The sequence below is a fragment of the Colletotrichum chrysophilum genome (genome assembly GCF_026319265.1).
Source record: "Colletotrichum chrysophilum strain AFK26 chromosome Unknown scaffold_282, whole genome shotgun sequence".
Lineage (NCBI taxonomy): Eukaryota > Fungi > Ascomycota > Sordariomycetes > Glomerellales > Glomerellaceae > Colletotrichum > Colletotrichum chrysophilum.
In genome coordinates, this window is record NW_026517569.1 from 17,980 (window position 1) to 33,004 (window position 15,025).

Here is a 15,025-nt window from a genome sequence, read left to right on the forward strand (position 1 = left end):
AACGAAGGTAGGTGAAACTATTCTGATAGATCTCCGTAGATTACAAGACTGAAATTAAGTGTTACCTATTCAAGCAATTTTCGACGATTCGCCAGTCATCTATGAGACTGTTCGGTTCCAGCGTGCCGGCTTCCATGACCGCCGGCATAACACGAACACTCTATACGAAGGACCTCCAAACAAGCAGAAAGAGGCCGCATGGGATCGCTTGTTGAGTGGTAAGTAGTTCCGGATCAACAACGACTGAAAATTCAAGGATCCTAATCTCTGATAAATCAGTTGGTGTTGTCGCCATCTCAGAGCAAGAAAGCTCCAGGATCACGAACGGCACTGCTTCAGCGGTTGGAGATTCCAAAAAGCATATTGTGGAACTTGGAATGTTTCACCAATTTCACTGCCTTGTGGGTATACACTGATATTTTGATCATTAACAAAACGACAGTTGCTGATATTATATACAGAAATGGCTCCATGATCAGTTTTGGCATCTCAACGCAGCTGTCACGGCATCCCACAAACTCGATGATTTTCCTCAGCGAGTAAATCACACAGGTACCGCCATTTTCTTTCAATCATATGAAACAGAAAAAGCGCTAATTTAACAACAATAGACCACTGCATTGACTACCTTAGGCAGGTCATCATGTGCCATGGCAATATAACACCCATCACGTTTGAGTGGATTCCTGATATTGACGGTTACATCGCCCACCACAGCACCGCGCATATGTGCCGCAACTTCGATGCCATATTCGACTGGGCTGCAGTTAGAAACACGACTGGCCTAGAAACAGACGGAGAGCATCAGAACAAGGAATTGAAGCATGCAGAAGATTTTGATTGATGAGCAAAGCCAGATCTCTGCTCCAGAGCGTAGTCGTGTACATTATTTATTTTTTCTCCAGCCTTCAAAATTTTCATTCTGTTATAAGCTACTGTAGCGAGGTACATGTTCGGCGACCGAGCCCCTTGAATAATTGGCTTTCTTTGTGACTTGTCTGTTCTTTTTTCGTTGAACTGCCTACAACTGGAACTGGGCGTCGCGAGCATGTCAGGACAGCCAAATGTGGCACGAAGCACGAGCTTCGAGGATAATGCCCCTGCATCACTGCCTCATGTTCTGCACTATGTGATTCCAACAGCCATCCCCAACTGGCTTGACTGTAACACTGGAATTGGGGCTTGAGCGCTCAGTTTCCCAGCGTAATTGAATCGGTTTCCTATCTAAATCACACATGACTTTTTGTCCCCGCCTCTCACACAGTTGTACTATGAAAATGCAATAATCTTGACATGCAGATGACTGATGTCCTCCGTCGACGCCACATTCGGTCCCGGCGTCACGCCCAAAGTAAGTCATGCAAGATCCTAGTGGCCTGGCCAGTGAATTTATTCTGTTTGGAGGGAGGTTCAAGGCGTGACGCCGATAACTAAATGCGCGGGGCGACTTTTGCAGCTCCAGGATGCATGGTATGGGAACAGTCTCCCTAGCGGCGCGCCCGCTCTTTTCCCCGATCGGCGGCATTGCAAACAGTTGATTCGATTTCTTGTGGCCAATAGAGCAATCTGGGTCCCTTAGACCAACGCGTTGATCAAAGGCCGGGTATATTAGAGGTGACGGGAGAATGGGTTGGATGATGTTGCACACAGGATCGTCTCTAACACAATAACAAACTGCAAACCCCAAGGTTCTCCAAAACCAGTCCCGTCAAACAATATGCAATTCTTCAAGCTTCTTGCTCTCTTCGCTGCCGCGACTGCCGCCGCCCCTGCACCGGCCCCTGAACCTCAGGCATGCCTCGCCGAAATCAAGGAGAACGTCGCTGAGTCGGCCGCTGTCTACAAAAGATGTGCCTACAACTGGATTAGACGGGATGGCGTCTCTACACGTCAGGCCTGTCTTACAGAGCTCGAAGAATCTGCCGCCGAGGTCTCCGAGAAGTACAAGCGATGCGCTTACAACTGGATCAAGCGCGACGAGCTCGCCGTTCGGGCACCTTTCCCTCAGGCCTGTCTTACTCAGGTCAACGAAGCCAGCACAGAGGCTGATGCCGTCTATAAGAGATGCGCTTACAACTGGATCAAGCGGGATGGACACAACCTTTCTGCCCGTCAGGCTTGTCTCACTGAGGTCGATGAGGCTGTTGCCGACGGTTCTGAGAAATACAAGCGCTGTGCCTACAACTGGATCAAGTGAACCACCCTTGGTAAGAACTTCTATCCGAGTATTCAATAAATAGGGAGAAACTTTTTACTAACCTTGAATTTTACAAGGTAACTGACGCTATATAAACGCGCAGGGGCTTCACGCTATGCGATATAGATTCAACCCATTCTCGGGTGTATCAAGGGAATCGATGTACTCGGGTTGTCTAAAGATCATGGGAAAAAGGGAAGAACCTGGCAAAGCATTACACTCTCTCTTTTCAATGAGACTTTTCTTTGTCCTGTCGTCCATATTCTCCGCAAACGAGACAGCTTTGAAATTCAGAACACTACGTCTTCCGCATGATGTATCCCTTATTCCATCCAAGATCGTGGCAGAGTAATAGTGGTGTGCCAGCCCGGATGGCTAATTGACACTGCCCCAACAGTCTTTACATGCTTCAATATGACTTCCTAGGAGATTCCCATGAGCCTCAGAATAGCCGCGCTGAGGTCACGCTGCTTAGATTGTGTACACGACAGATTTCCTGGGTATGGCTAGGACTTACCTGGCTTCAAGAAGCTGCTTCCCAGTCTTCAGTCTGAGGACATTGCATCAGCATGGAGGATTCAACTTCGGATACTAGAAGCTTACTCCGAACACATGTCGCGCAAGAGGTACACTCGCCGTCGGAAAAGGCTTACCAAGTCTCGATCTTTGGAGAATTGATAAAGCCTCCATTATTGGAATACCCTCAAAAACGGATCTCGTGTGTTTGTGGGCCTTGGGCTGGCTCGTATGTTTCTTCGACCTCTTCTTGGACGTTTCGCCTTCCGACACAAGTCGTCCGTCATAGAATACTTGCGACGCATGGAAACTACGCTCCTCGTGCCTGATCGCATGCGCGTCATCGCCAACTGCCCAGAAGGCATGACGGATGGTTTCTATCAACTCACTGTCTTATGGGCTCTCGGTGCGATCTTTTTTGTCATCCTTATAATAGACTGCCACATCAGCATGTGCCTCTCGTCGCGGCCTGTGGAAAAAAAAACTGTTTTATATTCCTTCGTCTAGTTCATCGCAATGGGTCTTTACATGTACCCAGCGGGTTGGTGATTTGTCGCTGCTTTTCACCGAAAGCCATTGGAAAGGGCACATGCCGAGACATCGAGTTTAGCAGGTGTGGCAGGGCGACCACCCGTTGAGTAAGAAGCTTGCCATGTTCATGTTCCCTATATTTATTGTTGTACTGACATCGGATTGACAGACTACGGGGTGGGGTCGCAGATGCACCAGAATCACACCTCCAGTAGCTTGGAGAGTCTTCAATGTCCATTTCTCGGATAGCGACCTGTCATTGAAGGCATATGAAAAGCATACTGGCTCTCATACCTTTGTGCGCGGGGTTCAAGAAACAGATGAAAGGACAACTCGCCCACAGTCTCATTAGTAGCAATCCCAATAGTAAGAACAACACCGTGCCACGAGAAGCTACGAATGAGACCGCTTAGATTGGCCGTGTTTCAGCGGCGACACTTTCTATGTCATTCTACGTGGAGTTTTGTCCCGATTGCGGACACTAGGAAGCTCTGTCAGTGGACAAATAAACGTTTTCCTGCAGCTACCTATATACACATTGATCCAGTACCTCGAAAAATTACCATTCTTGTGTGAGTATCCTTGGGCAGTGCAGATCTCCCGCGGACATCTCCACTTTCCTGAAAAGACAGCTCCCAAGGACTCAGCCGCTGTTAGCAACCTGCCTCCGGTGTTCCTAACTCCCCGAGACGACGTCTCCGAAGATGACTAGTTGAATACGCGTTTTGATGAAAGCGACATCGCATGCAGACCAGTCGCAGCCACTACGTCTCCGCAAACCAGGGTATTTTAATCTTCTTTGAGCAAGGCTTTAAATAAGGTGAGTGGGGCTATTTGCGTCCATGTCAACTGAACAAGTCGGCGTCCTCGCCTCATCATTCCCCTCATTGAATGGATGTCGTTATGGTCTCGTGGCTTATTTCGCGAACCGCGCGTTCATTTTGCGTATGGAGATGGCCGGGCTTTAAATGGTCCAGTGCGGCCGAGGCAGAACCACCAGAACTGCCCCTGTCTAAGTGCGAATGATTGTTGATGGGCCATGACCAGAGAGGCAACATGGTCCAGAGCGCCTGCTGCTAAACATTTGCGTCGTCATCTGTCAATATCTTTTGGGTAACCTTGCCCGGAGTGATGATCAAGCGCGCAGGGGATCAACTCCGGTAACATAAGTATGTACGTGGTTGGCGTGCTCATGACTTCCTTGAACTAGCTGCTAGATTACTTTGCGCATAGATACCGCTCACCGACTCCAGTGCAACATTCACTATGCACTCTTCCCTCGCCTTTGGTACAGGCCTTTTCGCCATCACGGTCTCCGCTCATTTCCAGAACAGCACCAACACCACCGTGCCTACGGCTACGACGTTAAACGGGACGTACTACGGCGGTAAGCGATTGCGTCCCTCGAAAAATTCCCTCAATCTGTGTTACCCCGTGGATGAGGCTTGGCTGTCATGAGACATAACTAACAGGCGCGAATAGTTCACCATTCAAACTGGCATCAGGACTTCTTTGAGGGCATCCCCTACGCGCAGCCACCCACCGAAAGCTTGCGTTTCCGCGAGACTCAGTCACTGAACACGTCTTGGACTGGACAGAGAAATGCGACCGTTCTCGGATCCATGTGCTACGGCTACGGCGCCACACAGATGGTCCTGGGCCAGTTCATCTCCGAAGACTGCCTGACTCTCAACGTCTATCGCGCCTCCAATGTCTCCTCATCTAAGGGCTTGCTGCCGGTCGCAGTCTATATCCACGGCGGTCTCTTCGAGCATGGCACCGGGAGAGATCCACGGTACAACATGACCTCTCTCCTCCAGGTCGGTGTGCAGAACGGGCAGGAGTTCATCGGGGTCACGCTCAACTACCGTCTTAGCTACTGGGGCTTCCTGTATGGAAACGAAGTTGCTAACGAGGGCGTTGCGAATCTGGGTTTGAAGGATCAACGCCTTGCTCTCCGGTTCCTGAAGGAGAACATTGAAGCCTTTGGCGGCGATCCCGAGAGGATCACCATTTGGGGTCAGGAGGCCGGTGCTTTCAGCGCTGGGCTTCAGCTCCTCGCGTACGGTGGCCGGGATGACGGCCTCTTCCAGGGTGCTATCCTGCAGAGTGGCAGTCCGACTCTGATGTGGCCGTCCGTTACCGCCGACGAGTGGCAGCCTCTTTATGACCAACTCGTCAACGCGACCAACTGCTCCGCCTCGACGAACACCCTCGACTGCCTGCGCAGTGTTGATGCCGACGTTCTCTCGAGCGTTTTCGACAGCGACATAACTACGGACGACCGCCCGAACCCCGTTGTCGATGGCGACTTCATTCAAGACCTCGGGTCCAAGGAGATGCAGGCTGGACACTTTGTGCGAGTGCCGTTGATCCTCGGAACGACTCGCGATGAAGGCACTTGGCAACACTACGTTGTTAAGAACATCAACACGACAGATGAGTTTCTGCACATGGTCAGGGATGACGGGTTGAGTGAGGACGCTGCCAACGAGATTGCTCAGCTGTATCCTGATGAACCGGATCAAGGTATCCCAGCTACGCTGGAAGGAAGGCCGGGGAACGAAACTGGGCTTGGATACCAGTGGAAGCGTACGAGTGCGTATACTGGAGACATGATTATACAGGCTGGACGACGGCTGGCAAGTCAAGTGGTATGTGCTGAAAATTCCTGTGTCCTGAACCCTAGGGTTTCTTGTTACTGACGATATCACTTGTAGTGGGCCGGGAATGATGTCGACGTCTACTCTTACGTCTATGACGTCTTATTCCATGCACACTGGTGGCAGACCGGTTCTCAGGAACAAGACGACATCGCCTTCCTTTTCCACAACTTGACGCTATCCGAAGCTCTCAGCCCCAGCGACCAAGCTGATCAGAAGGACACTTTTGAGCCGTTGAGTTACCTGATGTGCAGCATGTGGATAAGCTTTTTCCACACTTTGGACCCGAATAACCATCCGGGTGAGTGGAATCTCCTCCGACAAGCCATGAAGGGTTCAAAGTTCGAATACTGACTTATTCTTCTTGCAGTGAACGGCACCAATGTTTGGCCCAAGTATAATGCCAACGGCCCCGAAAACTTTGTCTTCGACGTCAACGCTACCGAGTTGAGTCGCTCTGAGACGGATGATTTCCGCAGTGAAGCCATGTCATATTGGATTGATCTATTCAGCACGAACGAATATCCAAAGTAAACAGTTTACCAGCTCACCATCTCATCTGTATGAAAATACAAAATTTCATCTCTTCAATACAGCTGTTGTGGAGGTCTAGATGATCCTGGTCCTAGTCACCTTAGTGTCTTTCTATTGACCTCCTGTGATTCACATCTGTACAACTTCAAGTTGAAAAAAAAAGACATTGTCATCAATTGGCAACGATGTCGCAATGCCGCGAGTATTGTGGCGACATTTCATGACTTAAATCGAAGCACAAAAAGAAAGCGATTGACCTATCACAGACCTGCCCACCGTTGAGTCGTACTGCCAAGATCGCCAAGTCTTGGCACATGAGAACGTTCCTGGATCAGGCAGGTCGCGATACGACGCTGATGAAGCCAGCCTCTCTAATCCTTTTAAGCTTCCTTATTGAGCCTCTCGTCCCGGGATAGCGGCGCTGCCCAGAGGGTCGTGGCAATGAATTGAGTCAATCGATCCTGTCAACCTTGAACCTGGGACTCCAGACTCCCGCCGGGTTTAATTTTGACTTCCCGCGTCATTGGTTCGTGGATCCAGTTTACCGTAGAAAGCCGCACCACCGCAAAAGTGCCAGCATCATCAGCTTCCTTATCTATTGCCTTGGCGTGATCACGCGAGATGGTGCAGCATGCATGTGCGACCCAGTTGAGGGGCAACGCTCCTGCCTCGCACAGTCGCATTTGCTTTGCACCACGCAGAAGGAAAGCGCCCAGGAGGCAGGACCTGCGCAAGTTGACGACAGATACAAAACCAGAGCCCCGCCGCTCCTCTCGAACTTCGCCAGGTTTTCCTCACCGACCATTCACCAACCGCCCAACATGAGAACGGCCGCCCTCACTCTCGCACTGCCGGCTCTCGCCAGCGCCGCCAAGTGCAAGCCCTACGTCGACTCCGAGTCTCTCCAGGAGCTGATCACCATCGAGGACCTCCTCGCCGGATCCCAGAAGCTCCAGGACATCGCCGATGCCCACGAGGGCAACCGCGCCTTTGGCGGTGGTGGCCACAATGCCACCGTCGACTGGCTCGTCGAGGAGCTCGAGAAGCTCGACTACTTCGACGTCTACAAGCAGCCCTTCACTGAGGCTTTCGCCGGGTCGAAGGCAACTCTGACCGTGGCGGGCGCCGCCGTCGATGCGCGACCTATGACCTTCACGCCTGCTGGAGACGTCACCGGCGCCGCTCTGGTCAACGTTCCGAACCTGGGCTGCGAGGAGGCCGACTACCCCGCCGAGGTCTCTGGTGCCGTCGCCCTCATCTCGAGAGGAACCTGCAACTTTGCCGTCAAGGCCACCTTGGCCAAGACCGCTGGTGCTGTGGCCGCCATCGTCTACAACAACGCCGAGGGCGCTCTGTCGGGAACTTTGGGCGAGCAGTCGGATGCTTACGCGCCGGCCGTTGGCATCACCCAGGCCGAGGGCCTCGCTTTCGTTGAGAAGCTCGCGGCTGGCGAAGAGATCACTCTTGACCTCAACGTCATTTCCATTATTGAGGACCGTGTCAACTACAACGTCATTGCTGAGACGCGTGGCGGAGATCACGACAACGTCCTCATGATCGGCGGCCACTCTGACTCCGTCTTTGCTGGACCTGGTATCAAGTAAGTCCTCCCTTGCTCCATGTATTTTTTCCATCACCCTCGTTTGTTTGCGGACGTCGTCTTCACCATCTTCGTCGTCATCCTCGTCGTTCTTGGTCGTCCTCGTCGTTCTTGGTTATACCTGTCATCTGCCGTCAATGTTGTTAGCATTCTTGTCGATTATGTTCATTGCGTGCCATTATCACTGTCACTACCCTCCTCTTTCAAGAACCCAACTCATGATTCGTGGCTAACCATTCTTTCTCCAGTGACGACGGCTCCGGCACCGTTGGTGTCCTTACCGTTGCCAAGGCCCTGACCAACTTCGAGGTCAAGAACGCTGTCCGCCTCGGTTTCTGGGGCGCCGAAGAGTACGGCAAGCTCGGCTCCTACTTCTACGTCAAGCAGCTCAACGGCTCTGAGGAGGAGGTTTCCAAGATCCGCGCCTACCTCAACTTCGACATGATTGCCTCCCCGAACCCGAAGCTCGCCATCTACGACGGAGACGGAAGCGCCTTTAACTTCTCCGGCCCCGCTGGTTCTGATGTCATTGAGAAGGACTACGAGGAGTTCTTCGAGAGCAAGGGCCTGGGACACGTCCCCACTGAGTTCAACGGTCGCTCTGATTATGCCGCGTTCATCGAGAACGGTATCCCCAGTGGTGAGTTTGCCCAAATGAAGAAGCCGAGGTTGGCGAACTCATACTAATGGTGCACCGTAGGTGGTCTGTTCACTGGCGCTGAGGGGCTTAAGACTGAGGAGGAGGCCAAGCTCTTCGGTGGAGAAGTTGGTGTCGCCTACGATGTCAACTACCACCTGATTGGCGATGACATTACGAATCTGGACAACGATGCCTACCTTGTCAACACTCAGGCCATTGCACACAGCGTTGCCAAGTACGCGATGAGCTGGGAGACCATTCCCCCCGTCAGCCAAAAGAAGCGCAGATACGCCGCCGACGTTGCTCGCCACCTCAAGCGCGCTGCGGAGTTGACCGGCCACTCTCACGACGGGCCTTGCGGTGGTGGCTCACACTTCTAAGCAAGTGGAAGGATGACTAATATGAGTAGCTGAGTATTATGACTAGAGCAGCATAATTCGATAAGAATACGTAATGAGTTCATGAGAGACTTGCATCCCAACACTCCGTGACATCGACTTGCCAGCGCACTACTTGCACTAAGGATTTGTAATTGTTTGTTCTTGGTGGCTACTCTGATCTTCCAATGATCTCAGGCCGAAACAAATGGTTAGATTGATAGTAAAGCCGCCGCCCCCCGCGTGAGATGACAAGTTGTGCTCTGCCATCCCTGATCTTGGATAAAACATACTACTTACGAGAAACCGGTTAAAATGGACTTCGCCGCCATATACTCGCTGATCCCAACAGCTTTCGAGGCTGACATTTGAGCTGTTCGCCAGTGTAATCGCTTCGCTTTCGTCCTCGAACTGATAAAGTCCTAGGACGGGAGCGAACACTTCCTCATGCGTCGTGATTATTTCCTGCTTCATGTTAGTCATCAAAGAACCTCCTAGAATGACTTCGCCGCCGAGGCGTTTTGCATCTGTTACATAGTTAACACATGGCAACACGTTCAGCCCTAAAATGGCCCAAACTTTGGATGTGCGCCAAAGCCTTCTGAGTCCCGCCTTGATGTGTCAATGGCCCAACCTTGATGCCTGCTTGGATCCCGGGGCCGATTTCGAGTTGTTGCATTCTTTCTTTCATTTTCAGAGAGAACTCATCATAGATGCCGTTCTGAATGAATACTCGGTTAGCCGCCACACAGATCTGCCCGGAATTGCGAAATTTCGCGAGCATCAGAATCTCCACCGCGCAGACAGTCGTACATCCTGCAGCCAGAGCCGCCCCAGCCTTTCAGGTGATCATGGCTATGAGAAGGGTCCACGGTGCAAGCAAGGCGGCGACGACTAGGGGCTGCTGGATGGTCAGGATGCGTTGTCCGGTATTGGCGGCGGGGACGCCTTGGCCGTATACCCGCTCCGCCTCGCTGACGAAACACTCGAGGAATGAGGCGCCATATAGCACCTTTGTTCTAGCCTCAGCGAGGGTCTATCTGTAAGTCCTACAGGCATGCTCATGGCGGGTAATAGTGTGATACTCGACAGTAAACTGTTCGGGGAGTATGCGTTCCTTCGGAACCTGTCTTAACTCTAAAGCTGCGTCTGCGATCGAGGGTGGCGGGATTTTGACGCCAGGAAGAACGAGATCGTCCAGCTTCTGCGCCACTTAGAGGCAGGCAACCTTCCTCGTAAGCTCTGTTCGCGTCTGAATACGATCTAAGTACAATGGGTCTTCCTTCGGGTCGTTAGGACTATGTGCTAGATAGCAGAGGATGTTATGAAATGGCTGATCTTCTGGCACAATATTGGGTACCATGTCTGCAATGCCCAGTGACATGTATGGCTTGGTCGCAATTAAATTGAATTGTTGGTGTCATGACGGGATTGTTGGAAGCAGATCTGCCCATGTACCAAATCATCATCCAAAGACTCAATGTTGATATCAGTGCATTTTACCTCGGCTCTGCGAAACTTGACTGAGGTTGATTTAATATCTTCGTTGAATGCGTCACTCGTGGCAGTGAACATCTCTGGATCAAATCCAACCATACAGTCGAGCATCAGAGCGTAACCCATAACATTTCTCGCTCATGGTACTAGGTTATCTAGGGATTGGGTCAGCGTACAGAAGCCCACTCGAGACAAAACCCCAGGAGTGACAGAATACCCACGACATAGCAGGAGGATATGGGAAGTCGGCCTGAGGCATCGGTAGCTCAAACGTTTGGGCAAATCCAGCAATCAATCTCTGTCTGCCTTGAAGGCTGTTGTTCTCACAGGGGTTCCAGACGATGTTACTCACGCGAATGATGCACTCCAAACCGTAAACGCCTCTCGGCAGCTGATCATCCATACAGGTTCCCGGCGGAGCCCCCTGCGCGTGACGACAGCTACCTACGTGCCCGACTTACCCTTTCTGCCCATCACCTAGACCGTCGTTGCTTTGGACCTCAGCTCAGAATAGGACGACAAGCTAAAGATTTAGTGATTGGTGATGTGAAGGCATCTCAACGATGTGAAGCGCAGGGATATCGACAGATTATTGTTGATCAATACTCAGTGATAGCGCTCCCAATTCCCACTTTAATTAAGCCCACGTGAATCAGCGACCTAGATTATAAGCCCAATTTAGTGTTATGAAGCCTGGCAGAAGATGAGCGTCCTCCATTCCAAAGCAGGTATGTGTTTCCCTTCATGATGACCCTTTCTGCTGTGAGAGAGGTAAGATTTGACCGCCTTCGACCCAGGGAGAACATGTCTTAGATCCCTTCCTAATGAGTCGACCAACGGTTGGTTTCAAAAGAACCTGTGACCCTACGGCTCTACACTGAAATATCAGCGTTTCAACTATAAATTCGCGGCGCTATTGGTGCCTAGAAGCTCGGTTGGATCTCCGCCATACAATCAGTTGGCGATTAGGTTTCCGTCACGGTAGACAGGGAACAAAAGTTGAGCTACTGCGCCGCTATGTCGTTCCGCTGCGGCCGGATCACCCGCCGCCCGAAGGTTCCGCAATCCGGGCGACCGGGGTGAGCCAGGTCTAGAACAAACACGTCACGATTCAGGCCCCTGATGCGCGTACGACTTACCAGTAAGGGCCTCTTTTGCTACGAATCGTCGAATACTTGGCACGACCTCAGTAGCGAGACTTGGCAACATGAGCACCGAATGAATGATCAGCGCGCTGTGAAACAGCTGGCGGTACCTGAGGTCCAATGATGCCCTGGCCCCTGTCGACGGGTAATGAGCTGTCATTAGAGCCGGTGGGCCCGGGACCAGCCGCCCCTGCAGATTGCCAACTGATAGGAATCAGAGGACTCCAAACGGGCAGGCATTGGTGCGCCCTCCAGCCCTGCAGTCGATCAGGGGGAGCGCCACGCTTCCTTAACAGTTGCCCACTGCACGACAAGCTTTCCTCTTCCTGCATGGCTAATCCTTTCTTTCTCCCATCCGAAGTGCCGGCGCATTACGGCAGGCAGTCAGACTGACCTCTAACGACCGAATTATTCGAGAAGCTGTCCGCGCTTTTGTTTGCTCGCGTGACTTGCGCACAACATCACTACCGCTGCGGTGAGCATCGACAGCGATGGCATGGCAACCATGGGAGAAGTTCAAGGCCGACCACCCCGCCACGGCGGACCGCATGATTGAATCATGGGCCGCCGTCCGGCCGTATCTGCCTCCGGTCAACTTCATCACAGTTCACTACGCCTACTTCATACTGGTCGGGCTCATCTTTGCCGGCATCTTTCACGGAATCTCGAACCCGGCCAACAGTGTCAGCTTCATCGATAGCCTTTTCCTCGTCATCTCCGCCTTTACGACATCCGGACTCAACACGGTCGATATCAGCAAACTCAGTACCGCCCAGCAGGCTATCATCGCCTTGATGATGATTCTTGGCAGCCCTGTCTTCGTCTCCATCTTCACCATCTGGCTCCGCGCCCGCGTCTTTGAGAAGCGTTTCGAGGACATCGTCGAGGCCGAAAGAAACAGGAGGATCAAGAAGACTGGCACAATAGTGGGCATGGCCGGAGCCATGATTGGCCTCCCTGTCATGTCGTCATTTAAGGGAACCAAGCGGAAGCAAAAGAAGGGTAGACACGAGCGACAGGCCGAGGCAGACGCCTTCCAGCTCACGGGGTACAAATCCCGTGAGAAGGGCCACGACCGGAGCCAAAGCCAGCCCGCCAATCAAGACTCTGCACCACACGGCATGCTGGAGCCCATCGAGGAGGGCCAGAGGCTCAACCTCTCCATCAGCTCTACCGAGCCGCTCTCGCCCAAGTCGAATGCGACCCCCAGGCGGAGGCCTTTCAGTCGCGACTCAGGCCGGGTGTCCATCTCAGAAGGCTTCGACTTCAAGACGTTCATCCACGAGAACAAGACTTCAATCGGCAGGAACGGCCAATTTTTTGACCTCACGGAGGAGCAGCGCGAGTATCTGGGTGGCGTCGAATACCGTGCCCTTAAGATTCTCTTTACCATTGTCTGTGTCTATTTCGTCCTCTGGCAGCTGCTTGGGGCCATCACGCTAGGCGCCTGGTCATACACGCACAGCCAGAGTATCACAGCCGTCAACTCTCAAAACTCCTGGTGGGCTGGCATCTTTCTTGCCATCTCTTCGTTCAACAACGCTGGAATGACGCTCCTTGACGCAGGCATCGCAGCCTTTGACAACGATGCCTTCGTCTTGACCATTGTTACCATTCTTTCTCTGGCTGGAAATGCTGCGTTCCCTGCGTTCCTCAGAGCAACTGTCTACTTCTGCAGGTTTGTTCTGAAGATATGTGTTGATGAAGACGAGCACGTTGTCTGGAAGGAAGCTTTCGATTTCATCCTCAAGTACCCTCGTCGTCTGTATATGATGATGTTCCCTGCTAAGGCAAATTTTGTTTTTGTCACCATGTTCTCCACCATCGCGGTCATGGACTGGGTCTTGTTGGTGGTTCTCAGCATCGGCAACTCTGCTATTGAGGCTTACCCGGTTGGGAAGCGAGTTGGACTGGCCCTCTTTCAGGCACTGGGTAAGTCGCCAAAGGTTCTGCTTTGGTCCAGAGATTAACCCTGTCTTTAGCTATTCCCTCCTCAGGTTTTGGGGTTGTTGGCGTGTCAAGCCTCTATTTCGACGTTCTGGTTCTGTGGGTCATCGTAATGTATATTTCCGCATATCCGGAGATCATCGTCATGCGAAACTCAAATGTAAGTGGGATTTCGAGTCTAGCTGAGGCCTGTGCTTCTCACTAACATGGTTCAAGGTGTACGAAGAACGGTCGCTAGGAATCTACACCACGGAACCTGAAAAGCCTGAGGACCCAGACGCAACTGCCAATGAGTCAACAGATGAGCTCCTGCCAACCTTTGCTGAACCGGCGTTTGGCCATGCTCTTGGGTCAGAGCAAACAGCAGTCTCCGCATCGGGCGTATCATTGTCACAAGCAAAGTCCCATTTTTCCACCAAGCCTGTCAAGAGAATAGCCGCCATCGGCCGGCGCGGCACCTCCTTCGTGGGCAAGCAGATCCAGAGCAGGATGAACAACTTCCAGGGCGTGGGCGTAACGGCGAAGCCGCGGCTCAAGCGTTCTGCTGCCATAAACTTCGACAACCCGAACGCGGGCTCCGCCTCTACACCCGAGGGCCACGTGAGCCTCGTATCGCAGCACCTCCGAGGGCAGCTGTCGCACGACATCTGGGCCATCGCCTTCTCACTGTTCCTAGTCACGCTGATCGAGACATCCCATTCGATCGCGGACCCGCGATCCTACAGTGTCTTCAACTTCTTGTTCGAGATTGTGTCTGGGTACACCAACATCGGACTGTCCATAGGCCTGCCGGGCCACTCGTTCAGTTTTGCGGGCGGCTGGTACACGGGTTCAAAGCTGGTCATGATCCTGATGATGATCCGTGGCAGACACAGAGGCCTTCCGGTCGCGCTGGACCATTCCGTCAAGCTGCCTGGGTGGGATAATGTTAAGAAGCAGAATGAGGACGCTGAGATCAGACGGAGTATAAGTAGGAGTCGAACTGGGTTGACGATATAGACTTTTGAATAGACTTTGCTCTTGGATGGGCGGTAGACAATAGATCTCATTTCACGCTCAAAACTGCAAGGACCATGCTGCTCAGTGCCTCCCCGCACTGTTAGCCAGCTATCTCGTGACTACATGCGAAGATGTGAATGTGGTGTATGTAGGCCATATCGTCTTCCTAAGCCGGGTTGGCCTGCCTTCAAAACTGCGGCGAGGTTCCTCGTAAAGATCATGGGTGCTCGAGGAAGGTCTCTTGTAAATATCGTATCAAATTCTCCTATTCATGTTTTCGCGTTTGATGTTGATGAGATCAAAAAGTCCTTCCTGATGAAAGGCGCACTCGGCCTTGACAGTAACGATGACCAGCCCAAGGAGAAATCCTAACTAAGTT

At 52.1% G+C, this 15,025-nt stretch overlaps 4 protein-coding genes across 4 annotated transcripts; all 4 read left to right on the forward strand.

Annotated features, from left to right (window-relative positions):
* Positions 1 to 1,717: 1,717 nt before the first annotated feature.
* COL26b_014023 (uncharacterized protein) lies at positions 1,718 to 2,197 on the forward strand (the record flags this gene model as incomplete). The annotated part of the gene is made up of 1 exon (XM_053186603.1): positions 1,718 to 2,197. One exon carries the CDS (start codon positions 1,718 to 1,720, stop codon positions 2,195 to 2,197), a length of 480 nt encoding a protein of 159 aa, XP_053029451.1.
* Positions 2,198 to 4,510: 2,313 nt separating this feature from the next.
* COL26b_014024 (uncharacterized protein) lies at positions 4,511 to 6,441 on the forward strand (the record flags this gene model as incomplete). Its single annotated transcript, XM_053186604.1, has 4 exons — positions 4,511 to 4,631; positions 4,727 to 5,898; positions 5,965 to 6,208; positions 6,278 to 6,441. 4 exons carry the CDS (start codon positions 4,511 to 4,513, stop codon positions 6,439 to 6,441), a joined length of 1,701 nt encoding a protein of 566 aa, XP_053029452.1.
* Positions 6,442 to 7,262: 821 nt separating this feature from the next.
* COL26b_014025 (uncharacterized protein) lies at positions 7,263 to 9,061 on the forward strand (the record flags this gene model as incomplete). Its single annotated transcript, XM_053186605.1, has 3 exons — positions 7,263 to 8,041; positions 8,290 to 8,681; positions 8,742 to 9,061. The coding sequence occupies 3 exons, from the start codon at positions 7,263 to 7,265 to the stop codon at positions 9,059 to 9,061; spliced, it is 1,491 nt and encodes a 496-aa protein (XP_053029453.1).
* Positions 9,062 to 12,191: 3,130 nt separating this feature from the next.
* On the forward strand, positions 12,192 to 14,646 carry COL26b_014026 (uncharacterized protein; the record flags this gene model as incomplete). Its single annotated transcript, XM_053186606.1, has 3 exons — positions 12,192 to 13,632; positions 13,698 to 13,807; positions 13,864 to 14,646. 3 exons carry the CDS (start codon positions 12,192 to 12,194, stop codon positions 14,644 to 14,646), a joined length of 2,334 nt encoding a protein of 777 aa, XP_053029454.1.
* Positions 14,647 to 15,025: the final 379 nt, after the last annotated feature.